This window comes from Drosophila pseudoobscura, chromosome 2 (genome assembly GCF_009870125.1).
Source record: "Drosophila pseudoobscura strain MV-25-SWS-2005 chromosome 2, UCI_Dpse_MV25, whole genome shotgun sequence".
Lineage (NCBI taxonomy): Eukaryota > Metazoa > Arthropoda > Insecta > Diptera > Drosophilidae > Drosophila > Drosophila pseudoobscura.
This window is the reverse complement of record NC_046679.1, coordinates 13,680,797-13,695,398: the sequence shown is the minus strand read 5'-3', so window position 1 is coordinate 13,695,398 and position 14,602 is coordinate 13,680,797. Positions and strand designations below refer to the sequence as shown.

The following is a 14,602-nucleotide window of genomic DNA, read 5'->3' as shown; positions in this document are numbered from 1 at the left end:
AGTGCTTCATGTGTAAGCCGCTGCTGCATCCACTTCCGCTGTCATTGCTCCTCCTGATTCATTTCCCGCATTCCGGGGAGCACTCGCGCAAGGAGTCGTCGCGGAAATTGCAAGTATCGTTGATTCATTTGATCGTTTTGCAAGTCAAATGGGCCGCATGACGAACGAGTTCTCTGGCAGGGCAGGGCTCAAAGTCATTAATATGCATGGTGATTGGTGTGCAGGAACAGAAGCATCCTGAAGAGGAGCTGGAGCAGGAGCAGGAGAAAGAGCCAGAGCCAGAGACTGAGCCAGTGCCAGCCCAAGGCGCTGCTGGTGTCCCAGTGTGAAAATTACAAGCGGCTTACTTACCCTCGAGAACGGGTCCTGGTTCTGTCCTCCCCAGGGGACTGCCTTCCTTCTCTGTTGATGTTGAGGGCACCGATTATGGGAGCCGTTATGAGGGGGCAAACAACATTAGCAACGCCGATTGTAGGACACTTACCAGGCGCCGGAAACGGCAGAAAAGTTCCACTGCGACGCCATTTAACTTGCTGTCAAATATTTGCATGCAACGGCAGACAGGCAGGCACACAAAGATACAGATACACTGAGGAACGAAGAGACTTTTTTGAAGGTGCATTTAATTTTCCTGTTCCCATTTGTTGCCTGTCGTCGCCTTTGTCTTGGCTCAAATTACATTTTTCATTTTCACTTTGTCTGGCGCTTTTCCTTCGCATAAATTCTGCATTGTCATGGAAAAGTGCAGCAAATTAATTTGTCCTACCTATCAACGTCATCATCACAGGGCATTCTTATGCTCATTACGCTGCGAAAAGTCTGGCAAAAGTACACTAAACTTGAGGGAAAAGTTTGCACAGGAAAGTGAAAGGGAATCCCAAATTAGAGGTCCTCGGTGGCCCAAGGATGTGTGCTACTCGGCCAGCGGAGAAAACTTTAAAATCAGTCCCACTTCCATAAAACAGGCCAAATTAAGTCTCTCCACCACCACACTTGACTGACCAAGGAGGCATCCAGGGACCCGGGGCTAGTTCCCTGTATGCAAAGATATTTCCCTCTTGAAGCGCATTCGGGTGTTGACTGGGCCAATATAACTTATCCACTTGAGGGCCAAACACTTATGGCCAACGACCGACAGTAGCTCTAAGCTACTTTTAATGTTTAGATACAAGCACAAACAAAAATGCAAACAGAGCCCCGAACGACGTATACTCGTCGAAGGGGGAATGGATGCCATGTTTTGGCATGAAGTTAATAAAAGTTCTACGACATTTTGACCTGAAAAATATTGCAAAAATAAAATGGCGGCCAGGCTGTTGCTTCAAAGGAGCTCCGCTTGCTGCTTTCTCCGTGCTGTGCTGTGCTGTGCTGCGCTGCTTTCTCCTTGCCGCTATGTTGCCAGTGCCACACTGCCACACCGCCTGCAGCTGCTGTGGTTTTCCAGCTGTGCGGACTGCCGCTTGAAAGTATGCTTTAAATAGTGGCATAGTAAAATATTTACTTTGGCGCAAAAAAGGTTCGGTTCGGGAAAGGGAGGGTTAAAGCAAAATAAACTTTTGCTGCCCCGGCAAAATGAAAAGCAGAGGCCGGACTCGAAGCCAGTCCCAGAGTCCAGCAAAAAATTCATTAAAAGGGATAACGACTCACATAGTTGGAGTCCGTCCTCCTCCACGTCACTGTGTGTGTGTGAGTGGGTCTGTGTTAAAGGATTACGAATTTGGTGGGAATTTTTTAGTGCAATTTAATTACAGATTATGTGAAGCAGCATGGCATCCACTAATGCGGGTTAAGGGTTCGTATACTTAACATATTTCCCAGAAATGTAGCAGTCATGTTCCCAGTTTCATTTCCGCCAATTTATTGCAAAGTGAAATGGCGCAAAGATTCTGAGAAAGCTTTCAATATTCTGAGAGTGGAACGACACAAACATAACGTGCTATATATGTACATACACATATCCATATGCGACCAAACTTTGTGGAAATGAAATCAAGAACAAGTGCTGTATATTTGCTCAATTTAATTTTCATATTTAATTGCTATGATTGGTGGAATTACAACATTTGTTGGTGGCTGCTCTTGCTGCAGCTTTGGTTGTGCCGGGCCAGAGATGATTCATTAAGCACTTTTGGGTTGGCTTAATGAATTAGTTAAACGGAATTTGCACAATTGCCAACATTAATGCATTTACTGGCATTATTTCGCCTTTGAATTTGCATAAATTCACAGGAAATCCGATTAGCAAACTCTGCCCTGGCATGCATTTGACATTTGATATACATGTAACATCAAATGCTTATTACTCGGGACTTGCCACAGCTGCAGCACGCGAGGGTTTAATCAGGAAACCGAGATATATGTGGGCCCTACTCCTCTGGAATATTAAAGCGGTCCAGAGATACGTATGGCTCCAAGCAATCAACACTGCGCTGCTCTCGAATGGTTGCCTCCACACAATCGCCCCAGGTTCCTACTGCTCATCCATGCTTCTCAACTCGTAGTTTTAGAAATATTGCCAGTAGTATTGCCAAGGAGTATTCTCTGGCATGAGGAAGCTGCCAGGCCAAATCAATTTGGTGGCAAACCCTGGCGACAAGGTGAAGCTTGTTGTGCGGGGCGGGGTATCCAAGCCCCGGACAGGGGCTAATTCATTTACAATATTGCGCATTCGCCACGTGGCTGCGGGCAAATTAAATTATGCATTGGCAGTGTACGGTGGGGCCCTGTCGCGGACAAAGGGGCGCCAAGGCTATCCATCGAGCAACTTTGTAATTAATCAAAGTGCAACAGCGTTATCCCTGCCACCGCAACATCGACGGGCCGGGCAGCATCCTCCACTGCCACTTAAGGTTTTCCTTCAAGTTTAAGCAGCATTTAAACTGATCATTAACCTTATTACCTGCTCCCGGCTGTGGACCACTTCCTAAGGAAGGAACGAGCCTGCCTGGAAGACCTGCATAATTTCATTTTGCATTGCTAACTTTGCAACTTTTTACAAGTCGAGCATTTTAATGCGCTTGTTTATTTTCCCTGCACTACTCGGCTCCGTTCTGTTCTGTTCTGTGTCTCATTAACGTCAACTTAATTTGCTTTCCATATAAATTAAATTTGCCACAGGTTCTATATTAAATTCCACACAGCAACAGATCGAAGGAGATGTGGTCTGCGGCCACCACTAAGCTGATCAGAACTTCAGCTTCACTCGGTCTTGACTCTCCCCTATTGTTTGGGACTTCTTTTGAAATTGTTTAACGAAGTTTGGTGTGTATTCTGATACATATTTTCTTGAAGGTTTGATGGATATTTAGGCTTAAGTTTACTCTCATTATTCTTGCTATTGAAAGCAGCCTTGTTGTAAAGTTTCATTCCAATTAATTTTGTTTTCTTCTCTACTTGTTTGAGTACAACTGGTTCAGGGGAGTGGCAAGTCCCCTATTGTTCTATCAACAGATTGCACATGCATATATTCTACACAAATGTAAGCAAATATTCTGCCAGAGTAAGCCAGTACATTTGATACCTTGGCCATTGTTTGGTTTTCCTTTTGATGCTGTCTACCAAATTTTCTATCAAATTAAATTTCCCCCTGCATTTGATTGGTCTCTCTGGTCTTCAAAATGCAGCAAAAAATTAAACGATGGCCTTTAGTCTGTCAGTTTCCGAAATGCTATTCAGGCAAACACTAAAGTGTCTGCATCAACATGGGCAACATCATCATGGACTCTACTGCAGGCCGCACAGCAAATTGCAAGTTAACTGGGCCCAAAGCCCGCACATTTTGGCTGGCTAATTGCCAGGCTCTCCATGAGAGATGGTCTGGCAGGTCTCTCCGGATGAAGTAAAGCTGTGGTCGGTCTATGCGAGCATCCAGGTAAATTGTGGTCTACCTGCACCTGATGGCGAGTGGCACATCAGCCATTAACGCGCAATCAAGTGCACTTTGTACTGCGACGAGAAGAAAGTAAAGGCAACAACTTTTGACTTCTGTTGCTGAGACTTGATTGATGGTGCAGTTGGCAAACTCTCCCTCTCCCTCGAGCAAATCCTAATTAAACCATTTCTTATTGCGCCAGTGGAAAGCTTTCGCGCTTTTCTCGAGCTCAAAAGAGAGCAAAGAATATCTTAAGTCGGCCGGCCATTGGCTTACAAGTAATCTAATCAGCTTTGTCTGGGCCAGGGCCAGCACTTGTCTCTAATGGTTGCACTTGAGTCCTGCCACTGCCGCTCCGACCGCCCCTCGCAACATGCATTTCCACTTAGATTGAGAGCAACATGGCCATTTATTTTGATTACACTTCGGCGGGGCCTGGGCTTTTTCCATTTCGGCTTTTTCTGAGGAAATTAAAATAAATTAACAAATAAACTTTGGCCCCAAACTTGAGTAAGAAGTTTGGATGCCGATTGCTGGCTATAAATTATGTCCCATCCTGGCGGCGGGTATGGCACCTGATCCTGACTTCAATTGCGCGTAATAAATTACGGAACCAACGAATATGAGCCGGCGTGAGAGGCTGCTGACGGGACTGGGTTCCTTCCTGCACATAATTAAGTGGATTTTAATGAGACTCGCATCTGACTCGCAGGAAGAGTCCCCGAGCTGAACGAAATTGTGATTTGTGGCCACTTGGGCACTTATTAGACACTGGGCTATGAATAAATACGGCAAGGCAAGTGGTTTGTAGGTTGACTCTGGGACTAGGTTTATTACGTCTACTTTAAGACGTTGTCGTTATCGTTGTCGCGGCCGCCTTGAGGCGCTCCTTCTTCGATTTGCTTCGCTTGGCTGGCTGCGGCTGCGGTTGCGGTTTCTGTTGGACTGCCTTATCCTTTTCCTCCATAATGCGCTGGAAAAGCATCGCACTGCTCTGCCCATCCAAGTCATGACTCCTCCTGCTGCTGCTGCTGCTGCTGCTGTTGATGGAGTCCCTGGCAAAGTTCTCGTTCAAACAATCCCAGCCGCGCTGGGACGCGGGCACGCTGAGCTTATCGAGCAGCCGCGTGGCCAGCTGAGGAATTATGGGCTGGAGCACAATGCCGCAGAGCCGCAGCGCGTCCATTGTCATGGCGATTATGGTAGCCAGTCGTGGCTCGTTGGCGCCTTCGTTACCAGTCTTTAGCTCCCAGGGCCTGGCACTCTCAAAGAAATTGTTGGCCGCATGCAGAGCAGCCATAGTCGTGTCGGCCACCAAGTGGAAGTGATTGCACTCATAATGCGCCTCGCATCGCTCTGCAAAAGCGGACAGAATACGGAATACGGAATACAGAATACAATATACAAAATGATGGCTTCACTTTGAGCTCTCAAGCTCTTTGGATGGCTTGGCCACACTCTCGAGTGCACTTGCTGCCTAGTGATTGGCCGGAAGAGCCCCAAGCAGATGAGGATGCAAATGCATATTATAAAGCATCTCGAGGCAGGCACACTTCAGCAGCAACTTCAGCTCGAGGAGGGGGGCTGCTTAAATATTAAAATGACAAGGAAGCTGTCTTGGTTTACCTGACAGCTGTAGCAGCGAGTCCCGCAGACGCTTGGCCGCATCCACGCTCCGGAGCAGATCCGCCAAGTGCTCGACATGCGGCTGGGGATAGACTTGGCGGGGATTCAGCGACTTGGCACAGGCACGTGATAACAGATTGCCCAGAGTGTCCGCCATCTCCGAGTTGAGGATGCGCAGGGCCTTCACGTGGCTGTAGTCTGAAAGGAGAGTACGGAGAGAAGCCATGAGAAAATACTTGTCAGGAACTGCTTTCTGCTGTCGCTGAATGAATGGATAGCCAACGGAATCAGATCTCCTCGCATTATCACTGTTGTTGACCCAAAAGAAAAGAAAAACCCTACTCAAAGCGGAGCACTGGTCGTATGAGTGATATTTTCATCTTCCATTTAACTTCCACACGAAATGCTTACAAATTCGCCCATTAGGGGGATTAGGACAGCGGAAACAGACAACCCACCAGAGAGACTCCGGTCAAAGACTGCTGCCCTCGCTGTCCGCCGTGGGGATAAAATCCGAATAACTTAACAACAACATCAGCAGCCTGCTGGAAAAGACTCTCCCTTTTTGCTTATTTCCCGCTAAATCTGCTACAAAATGTTGCAGGTGGCTTTGTGGGTGAGAAGCTGAGCATGAAAGGGTTTAAGCTTCGCTAATAGTTGCAAAATCTTAGCTGGTTCTTGGTTCCGGGGAAATTGAGTTGAATGAAGGAGCGTGTAAAGGGATGCTGGTATAACATGATGATGGTGCCCTAAGGGACGCTTTATTTGCTCGTATTTAATCAAACAGCACCCGATATTGAATGTCCTGTGTTCTGAGTATTTGCAGTATTTTGCCTCAAGGGAATATGAAATTTATTACACATGGAAAACGTCCTCCAATAAACCTTTTGCTTCAAGGATACTTGGCTGGAAAACAAAAAAGTAATAACCTTCTGCTTCAAGTATGTTGGACTATGGAGAGATGCAACAGGGCAAATGGCAACCGAAAATCATTGAAATTCCTGCCAGGGCCATTCATCTGCGGCCAGTTAATTAAAATTTCTACCTATGAAAATGAAATTCCAAACCGAAAATGCGCCAACAATTTTGGATTTGATGATAGCTCCAGCCATCGATAAACGGGGCCACAAAATGCAGCTGCAGCTGCAACTGCCTCTGCAGCCATTTGGTAATTAAAACTACCTCGTACGGAGACAATAATCGGCTAATTGCTGCTGGCAAACAATTATGCCTGTTTCGAATCTCTGACAATTTTGATTGGCGGTTTTTCAATGAAATTAAAACTTGCCCGAAACCGAAGCTTCCATAAACACAATTTATTTTTGGGGGATTTCATTAGGAGTTCTATGAACTTTCAATCCTCATCTACTGTTTCAGACACGTCGCAATGGAGTTTTGTTTTCTCTGGGGAAAATAGAAACTGCCAAAACTGTTACCTCCGTCATTAATGCAATTGTTGCGCAACAAGAAGCAAAATGGGGGACACAAAGAACAAAGTTTTACCACCTGAAGCAGGCAAAAGTCACCTGAATTCGAGTGAATGGGCGTCGTCGGGTTGAGTTCCACCTGCATAGACGACTAGAATGTAGACTGTAGTTTCTGAAATCAAATTCATGTCAAGGCAGCATGTACAGAGAGAGGATTAAGAGACGAATGAGGCCTGAGAATACCTCTGGAACAAAGAGATCGTTCAGGGTACTTTAAGATGATTTCTTAGTCTTTAAAAGATATTTTTCAAACGCCTACCGATTGGAGAATACCTCTTTCATACGGAAACACTTCTGCATATGATTCTTATTTAAAATAGGATATCCTTTGCGTCTTTGGCACTCTCCGACAGGCACTGAACTCCTTTCAAAATGTATTTGTAGTCGTAGCCTTTCATTTTCAGTTAACTGAAGCGATTGGATGGCAGGGGCTGGCTTTTCATTTTGAATGCATTGAATTTTGATGCCTTGCCAGCCGTTTGGCTGCCGTTGGCTGTAAATCCATTGAAAATGGAAAAACGCATCAAAGTTTATTAGCAGCTGGCACCCCTCTAGCTCCACACTCCCTCGCATCTCAATCGAGTATTGCTTTCTAATGAAATTGTTCGGAAAAGGCTCCGCAACACGTGCTGTATATTGTATGTGGCATTACCTGTCCGAGACCCCCCTCGCTGGCGCTTAAGTCCTGCCAACTCTTAACTGCTTACGTGAGCAGCTACAAATTGCAAAAAAGCAAAAGTTCCTGGCATGTGCAACAAACTGGGAGACGGTTGGGAAACCGGGACACATGTACAACACACAACACTTGCAACAAAACTTCAAGCATCCTGCACATGGAACACGGTAACACGGGAACACGTGACAGGGAAAGAGGCCCGACCAGCCACAGACAAATGCTGCTGCACTTCCTAGTCCAAATATAAATAATACTTTTTTACGTGCCCCACGAGCTGCACTCTAGATGTTGCCGGCTGCCGGTTCTCGGTTCTCGGTTGCCTCCTGGCTGCACCTTAAATAACCTGAATAACTTGTCGCTTTACCATTGCTGCTCCACTTTGTGCCATTTGCCCTGCAGAACTTTGACACAATTTTCCCCGCTTTTCTTCCCTTATATATTTTTCCAGCAAACTTTGGCTTTAACTGGAGAGCAGGCGACAGGGCCGGCGGGAACAGGGGGTGGGGAATAAATGAGTGTGCCTGGCAACACTTTCCCATCAAATATTTAACCATCCTTGCTGCAATCGGAGACAGCCAGTCGGAGGTGTCATGCAAATTTGCCGGTGAGCACAGGTCGTACGAGTATAGGTTATAGTAGAGGTGCCAGGCACTAATTTCTTGTCGACAATCTAACAGAATTAGTTAAGGATTAGAGGTGGAGCAGAATAGAGGAATGGCTAAGATGAGTAGCGCAGCACAAGAAAGAATCATAAGATACAAGTCGAAGTAGGATAAGCCTTGGAGGATTACTAGATCCAACCTCCTTGTACTGATGTTCCACACAAATGGAAGCGAAAGACGAAGAATACTTGCCCTCGAGGCTAGCAAAAAACGGGTACAAGGAGACCCATAATAATAATAGACTTCTGATAGATTCGAAGAATTCGTTTCGCGCTGTCACCAAACTTGCCCGACCTTCAGCTCCATTCAGTCCAAGAGGAGGCGCCGCAGGACTTCAAGGAACAGCATTCTCCAGCGACAAGCTTAAGTATTCAAATTTATAAATTGAGTAACGCCCCGAGGAAGCTGATTGCATCAGCGTACAGTTGCCTTTGCCAGAGGGCTGCCTCCTCCACTTATTTGCATTTCCTGTGAAACTTTTTTGCTATCTAGACAGATGACGCAGGTCCTTCAGCAGCTCTTTGGACTTTGGTCCTGTACCCGCAGCTGTTGTTGCATCAGATTCTAAATGCAATTTCCATGCACGCTGCCCAAGTTCCGCCCGTTGTTGCTAATGAAAAGTTGAGCTGAGCGGTTAAGGATGTTGTCCAAACGCGTTACCGCAGCCTCTCCCCCCGAAAGCTACCGGCCACAAATCGAATTACGAGCAAACCTTTTGATTGGGAAATTCACCTAGTGGACAGCCATCTGCTTGAATTAAACCAAAATGTACCTGTCACAAATCATTTATGGGCCCCAAAAATATGCAAAATACGAGCTCGAAACTTTCGTAATTTAATCAAGCGGCGCGACGCCGTCGCACTGCAGCAGTTCTTGGCAGCACACTGTCGTTTTTTTTTTTTATTTTAATTTGCAGGCCAAATGCAATAAAAATGCAATTAAATTAGCCGCAAAGCAGCGTGCCATAAAACACACAAAAACAACAAAAATCATTAACAAGCGCAAATTGAATAAAGGAAAATGTGAAAATCTGCTGCCTGTCTGGGAAATCCACCGAAAAAGCAAAGCCAGCAAGCAATAATTGAAAATTAAGTTTAAAGACCTGGCAGACAGAAACCAGAGGGCGGGGCGACAAGTTATGCAAATTGAAAGCCAAAAAAAAGAAGTGAGAGAAGGGGAATCAATCAAAAAGCATCGAAATCAAGGTTGGCACCCCACAAATCAGTCTCTGGGCATCGAAGTGTGTTAATTGCTTTCGAAAGAGCTCTGAATGGAAGCCAGAACCCCGAACTGCTATTCCCGGAACCTGATTGATGGCAGATCTAATCATATCCGTCAGACAATTGCCAGAGCCCCTACGAAACTGAGAGTCCTGCTTCTGGGGTGGGTTTCCGTTTCCTACTCCTATGTAAATCACTGATACGAGATTCCCGGGATACGAGAAACTTCCAAGGCAAATAAACAAAAGTCAGTTTTGGCAGCAGGTCCTGCCAGACCGAAAAACTTTTCCCTTTAGTTTGTGGGGAGTCGGGCATAAAATTGAAATGCAAATTAAAGCAAAGGTAACCGGAACGACGACAGATGGTCACTCACATATGCATACACACGGGCACAGGACACCTCAACCTCAAGACAACCCCAAACAGTTTTTGCTGATGATTTGATGGAAAAACTATTTGAATAACCGCAGGCCATCTCTTTCCTCCAAGGAACCACCCTTAGGGAGAGGTTTCTGAATGGCAAGCCGCAAAGTGAACAAGCCACAGACATCAAAAGGATTTCGCGGTTTGCTGTCGCACTGAACTTAGTTGGTAGCTTGCTTGATAGCGTCACTCACTGCCATCGCTGTGGGCCACGCCCTCGCGCAGCAGAAAGTAGCGCAGGCCCTCCATGGTGTACTGCTGGGCGGCCTGGACGGGATCCACCACGTTGTGCTTGCTCTTGGACATCTTCTGACCGTCGACCGTCCAGTGCGAGTGGACGTACAGCTGCTGTGGCGGCTGGAGGCCAGCGGCCAGGAGGAATGCGGGCCAATAAATGCCATGGAACTTAAGAATGTCCTTGCCAATCACCTGCTGGGCCGGCGGCCAGTGATCCAGAAACTGCATTGGGAAAAAACCAATCGCAATCAGTTGATTATCACAACAGTCTTCAAGCTTGATCTTACCTCCTCATTGGGATATCCCAAGGAGCTAAGATAGTTGACCAGCGCATCCAGCCATACGTACACCGTTTGCGAGTCATCACCCGGCACCGGTATGGCCCAGTGGACGCGGTTCGAGGGCCGCGACACGGACACATCCGGCAGCGGTTCGCTGAGCGTGTCCAACAGAATCTTCTCGAACTTGGCTGGTCGTATGCGCGCCTCCTGCTTGACCCAGTGCCGGACATCGTCCTGGAACTGCGACAGACGGAACATGTAGTTGGTCTCCTCCGTCCACTCCACGGGATGGCCCGACTCTAGGGAGTATCGCGTGCCACTGGCCTCGTCCAGACGCAGTTGAGAGTCGGTGAGGAATACCTCATCGGACACACAATACCATCCGCTGTAAGCAGCCGAGTAGATGTGTCCCCGGGAGTGCAGAGTGCGCTGTGAATCAAAAATCGACATTAAAATGTTTCAGGAATCTCCAGTATCGCCCATCCTACCCAGAACTGGGCCACAGCCTGCTTGTGTCGCTCCTCCGTGGTCCGTATGAAGTCATCATTCTGTATGTGCGCCGCCTGGAAGACTTCGCGGTAGCGAGATGATATCTGCTGGCAGTACTGATCGACAGGCACCTTGTGGTTGGCTGCCGCCTGCTGGATCTTGGTTCCATGCTCGTCTGTACCGGTACACAGGCGGATATCATCCGCAGGATACCGAAGCCTCTGATATCGACAGTGGGCATCGGCTATCACCGCCGAGTACAGGTGGCCAATGTGTGGGGCTGAAACAGGGTCCATTTTTAGTGTTATCCAACTTTTTGGAGAAATGAAATCACAGAACTCACCCGCGTTTACATAGAAAATTGGCGTCGTCACATAGTGCGAGCTGCTGCAGCGTGCTCCCAGACATTTAAGTAGCTTGATTCTACGTATCAGCATTGTCTTGTCATTTCTTTTAACACATAAATCCAACAAAACTACGAAAAACAAATTGCCGGCAATGTTTTATAACAACAAACAGCTGTTGGGTGTGACCGCGGACCATTCGATCAAATATACCGAAACTACGTCACAAATTTCAAAATATACTGTAAGTATACTGACGAATTATTTGAATTCAAGTTTTCATATTCCTCGTTTTTGAAATTGCGTGCAATTTTACCAGCTATTTAGAATTCGCAGCTCTGCCCACATCATTTTATTCAATTAATGAACCTATTTTCTGCTTGACTGCCTTATTTTAAGTACCTGCTTTTGTTGGATTTTGTCTAAAACAATGTTTTAGCGAAAAAGATCAACCAAAAAACGGAAGAGAATAGTCTAAGAACTAAAACTTTTGGCCCTGCCCACATAATTTGATGAATAAATTGACTAAAAGATTAACTACTTTAACTACTCCCATTTATTGTATTTTGATTAAAACAAGGTTTAAACAAAAATGTTCGGCAAAATAACAGTTACAGTGTTGTAACTGTCATACTTGTCATCCAAGTATGGGCATTTGTATACCCTATTTTGTTAATAATAATATATATATATATATAAGATACTTTTTCCAAACTATTTTAAAACGTAATTAATACATTTTCTCAAATTGATATGTTTTAGATGTATTCATGCATTTAATTAGTTTCTTATTCTGATCCCGATACCAATTCATGGTATCCGTAAGTTTACCACTCCTTCAAAATATCGTTGAAATACATTTTAAACATAATCTGACTATTTTCTGACATTTTTGACGATTTTCATTGGCCGAAAGCAAAATCGTTTTAAACCCGTTTCAGTTACCAAAACCTACGCTATATCATTGTTGCCTACCGGTTCAAAGAGACCGAATAGACCCAGGGCTGCATTTGCATTTAACAAAATAAGAAAATATATAAATTACGAAGCCCACGTGATCTTGGCCCCTTCTTAAGCGTACTTTTTCGGCTGTTGCTACATCTTGGCCCCTCCTCGAACGTACTTTCTCGGCTGTTCCATAATCCACTGGCGATAGGCGGCCATGCGTCGCATCCTCTGCGACGCCTTCTTTTTGGCCTCCACGGCGGCACAGGCCGCTTTGTAGGCCGCCTGCTTGGTCGCGTCAAAGTCCTTCTTGGCGTCCGCTATCTGCTTTCCAAGATTCTGTACCCGGTTCTTGGCCGCCTCCAGCAGTTGGGTTTTCTCCGACAGCTCCGTCTGTGCGCCTTGGGACACGCCCTCGATATTTACCAGATTTGCGGTGGCGGCGGCGAGCAAACGCTTCAACGACTCCACTTGACTCTGCGACTCGGTGGCCATCGCCGCTGCGGCATTGGAGTTAGCCTGGGTGTTCTGCAGGGAGTTCGTAACATCATTGACGACTGCCTCCGCCTCGGCCATCTCCTGTTCCAATTGCTCGACCATCTCTTGCTTGCCCGCGAGTGCTGCTTCTGCTGCACGCGCCGACTGCGCCGCTTTCTCGGCCAGCTCTGTCTTCACCTGGGTGGCTGCTGCCTCGGCTGCCGACATTTGGGCATCGCTAGCCGCCTTGGCATCTTGTGCGGCTTTCTGGGCGATGTTAGAGGCCTTGGACTTGGGATTGCCCTTGTCAAAGTTACCGCATTGCTTCGCTTTCGAGCTCACGCTCACGCCCCCGCACCCGCCCTCGCCACTGACCGAATCCATTTGCAGATTGGAGAACTGCCTGCCGTCCGATTCATCCAGCTGGGGCGAGTCGTCGTACAGGTAGATGGACTCCAATCCGGAGATTCCATACAGCAGCACAAGGAGGGTGATCCCTACTTTGTGGTAATGCATTATTCGATTCAGACCCGATGAAAGTCTCTCAGCTCGTTTGTAAACGTCTGAGGAATAGGCTTCTTTGATGCTGCTTCGAACCGATTTTTTTGTAACTACCTATCTGATGATATTCAGGCTTCTCTGTTAGGAACTGTTAGGGATATTTTCAGTTAAGAATTTGAATTTAAATCTGATTGCGATTTGCAATCTTTATCGGTTATCGGTGAACGGCGCAGTTTGCCGCCGCTACTCTATGGCGCTAGTGTGTTTGGCGCGAGTCTTGAAACTTAAATATTTTGCTCTGGCTTTGCCTGCTGGTCTATGGACTTATCAGAGATGTTTATTATAATACCAAATATATTTATTCAAACATAATAATCGCGAAATCCAACTCAAAAGTCCCTAGGCTATCTTTGATTTTCCCCGAGCCTGTCGTTTTCGCTGCCTCTTTCGCAGCATCCGACGATTCCTCTGGGCCTTCCTCTTGGCCTCGACGGCGGCACAGGCTGCTTTGTAGGCTGCCTGCTTGGTTGAGTCAAAGTCCTTCCTGGAGTCCTGCAAATGTCTGCCGACCACTGTTACCCGATTCTTGGCCGCCTCCAGCAGCTGAGTTTTCTCCTCCATCTCCCTTTGCGCCCCATTGGACACCGCCTCGATGCTGTTGAGATTGGCAACTGCCGCCTCCAACATAGTCTTCAGGTCCGCCACCTGCTTCTGGGCTTCGACAGCAGCAGCATTCGCAACGGCCGCGTTCGCATTGGTGCTCTGAATCGAGTTCATGACATCATTGACGACTGCCTCCGCCTCCCGCTGCTCAACCTCTAATTGCTCCAAGATCTGCTGTTTGCCCGCAAGCGCTGCTTCCGCTGCCCGGGCCGACTGGACAGCCTTGTCGGCCAGCTCGGACTTGATCTTTAAGGAGGCCGCCTCTGCGGCAGAGCCCTGTGCCTCGTTGGCCGCCTTTGCCTCCTGTGCCGCCTTCTGGGCAATGTTGGATGCCTTGGACTTGGGATCGCCTTTGCCCAACCCGCAGTCGCTCTTCGCAGGCGTCCCACCACCCTTACATGCTTCGCTGCCGCCTCCTTTCTGCCCCCCTTCGTCCAGCCGCACGAGATCGGGATAGCTTTCGGCCATCTGACGCTTTCTGAGCACCTATCGGGAGGGGGCGAGGAGGAAGTCTGATTAATCAGTGGGCTCCTGATGTCCCGGAGGTTGCTCCTACCTTTCCGCGTGGCCTTCGGATGAAGCTCTCGGAGCAGCAGAAGGCGTTCAGTATTACGAGCATGTAAATGATCTTTCGAAAGAGCATCGTTTTTGATTCGATTCTCGATCTGAGGAGTTTGGCAAAGACTGAATAGAAATTTCA

At 47.1% G+C, this 14,602-nt stretch overlaps 3 protein-coding genes across 3 annotated transcripts; all 3 read right to left on the bottom strand.

Moving 5' to 3' along the window:
- Window positions 1-4,672: 4,672 nt before the first annotated feature.
- MetRS-m (Methionyl-tRNA synthetase, mitochondrial) lies at window positions 4,673-11,528 on the bottom strand. The gene is made up of 6 exons (XM_001358641.5): window positions 11,316-11,528; window positions 10,972-11,252; window positions 10,490-10,912; window positions 10,160-10,424; window positions 5,498-5,695; window positions 4,673-5,227 (listed from the first exon to the last, which is right to left on the bottom strand). Exons 1-6 carry the CDS (start codon window positions 11,407-11,409, stop codon window positions 4,716-4,718), a joined length of 1,773 nt encoding a protein of 590 aa, XP_001358678.3. The 5' UTR covers window positions 11,410-11,528; the 3' UTR covers window positions 4,673-4,715.
- Window positions 11,529-12,068: 540 nt separating this feature from the next.
- LOC6897276 (uncharacterized) lies at window positions 12,069-13,363 on the bottom strand. The gene has a single exon (XM_002137400.3). The coding sequence runs from the start codon at window positions 13,252-13,254 to the stop codon at window positions 12,412-12,414; it is 843 nt and encodes a 280-aa protein (XP_002137436.2). The 5' UTR covers window positions 13,255-13,363; the 3' UTR covers window positions 12,069-12,411.
- Window positions 13,364-13,579: 216 nt separating this feature from the next.
- LOC4801614 (uncharacterized protein CG45076-like) lies at window positions 13,580-14,594 on the bottom strand. Its single transcript, XM_001358640.4, has 2 exons — window positions 14,459-14,594; window positions 13,580-14,388 (listed from the first exon to the last, which is right to left on the bottom strand). The coding sequence occupies exons 1-2, from the start codon at window positions 14,543-14,545 to the stop codon at window positions 13,639-13,641; spliced, it is 837 nt and encodes a 278-aa protein (XP_001358677.3). The 5' UTR covers window positions 14,546-14,594; the 3' UTR covers window positions 13,580-13,638.
- Window positions 14,595-14,602: the final 8 nt, after the last annotated feature.

Excerpts from the sequence above, each read along its gene's own strand:
- LOC6897276 (XM_002137400.3), bottom strand. The coding sequence starts at position 13,254 with ATGCATTACCACAAAGTAGGGATCACCCTCCTTGTGCTGCTGTATGGA.
- LOC4801614 (XM_001358640.4), bottom strand. The coding sequence starts at position 14,545 with ATGCTCTTTCGAAAGATCATTTACATGCTCGTAATACTGAACGCCTTC. Across the intron at positions 14,389-14,458 it reads TCCGAAGGCCACGCGGAAAG|GTGCTCAGAAAGCGTCAGAT; the intron begins GTAGGAGCAACC and ends CCCTCCCGATAG.
- MetRS-m (XM_001358641.5), bottom strand. The coding sequence starts at position 11,409 with ATGCTGATACGTAGAATCAAGCTACTTAAATGTCTGGGAGCACGCTGC. Across the intron at positions 10,913-10,971 it reads AGGCTGTGGCCCAGTTCTGG|CGCACTCTGCACTCCCGGGG; the intron begins GTAGGATGGGCG and ends TTTGATTCACAG. Across the intron at positions 10,425-10,489 it reads TGGGATATCCCAATGAGGAG|TTTCTGGATCACTGGCCGCC; the intron begins GTAAGATCAAGC and ends TTCCCAATGCAG.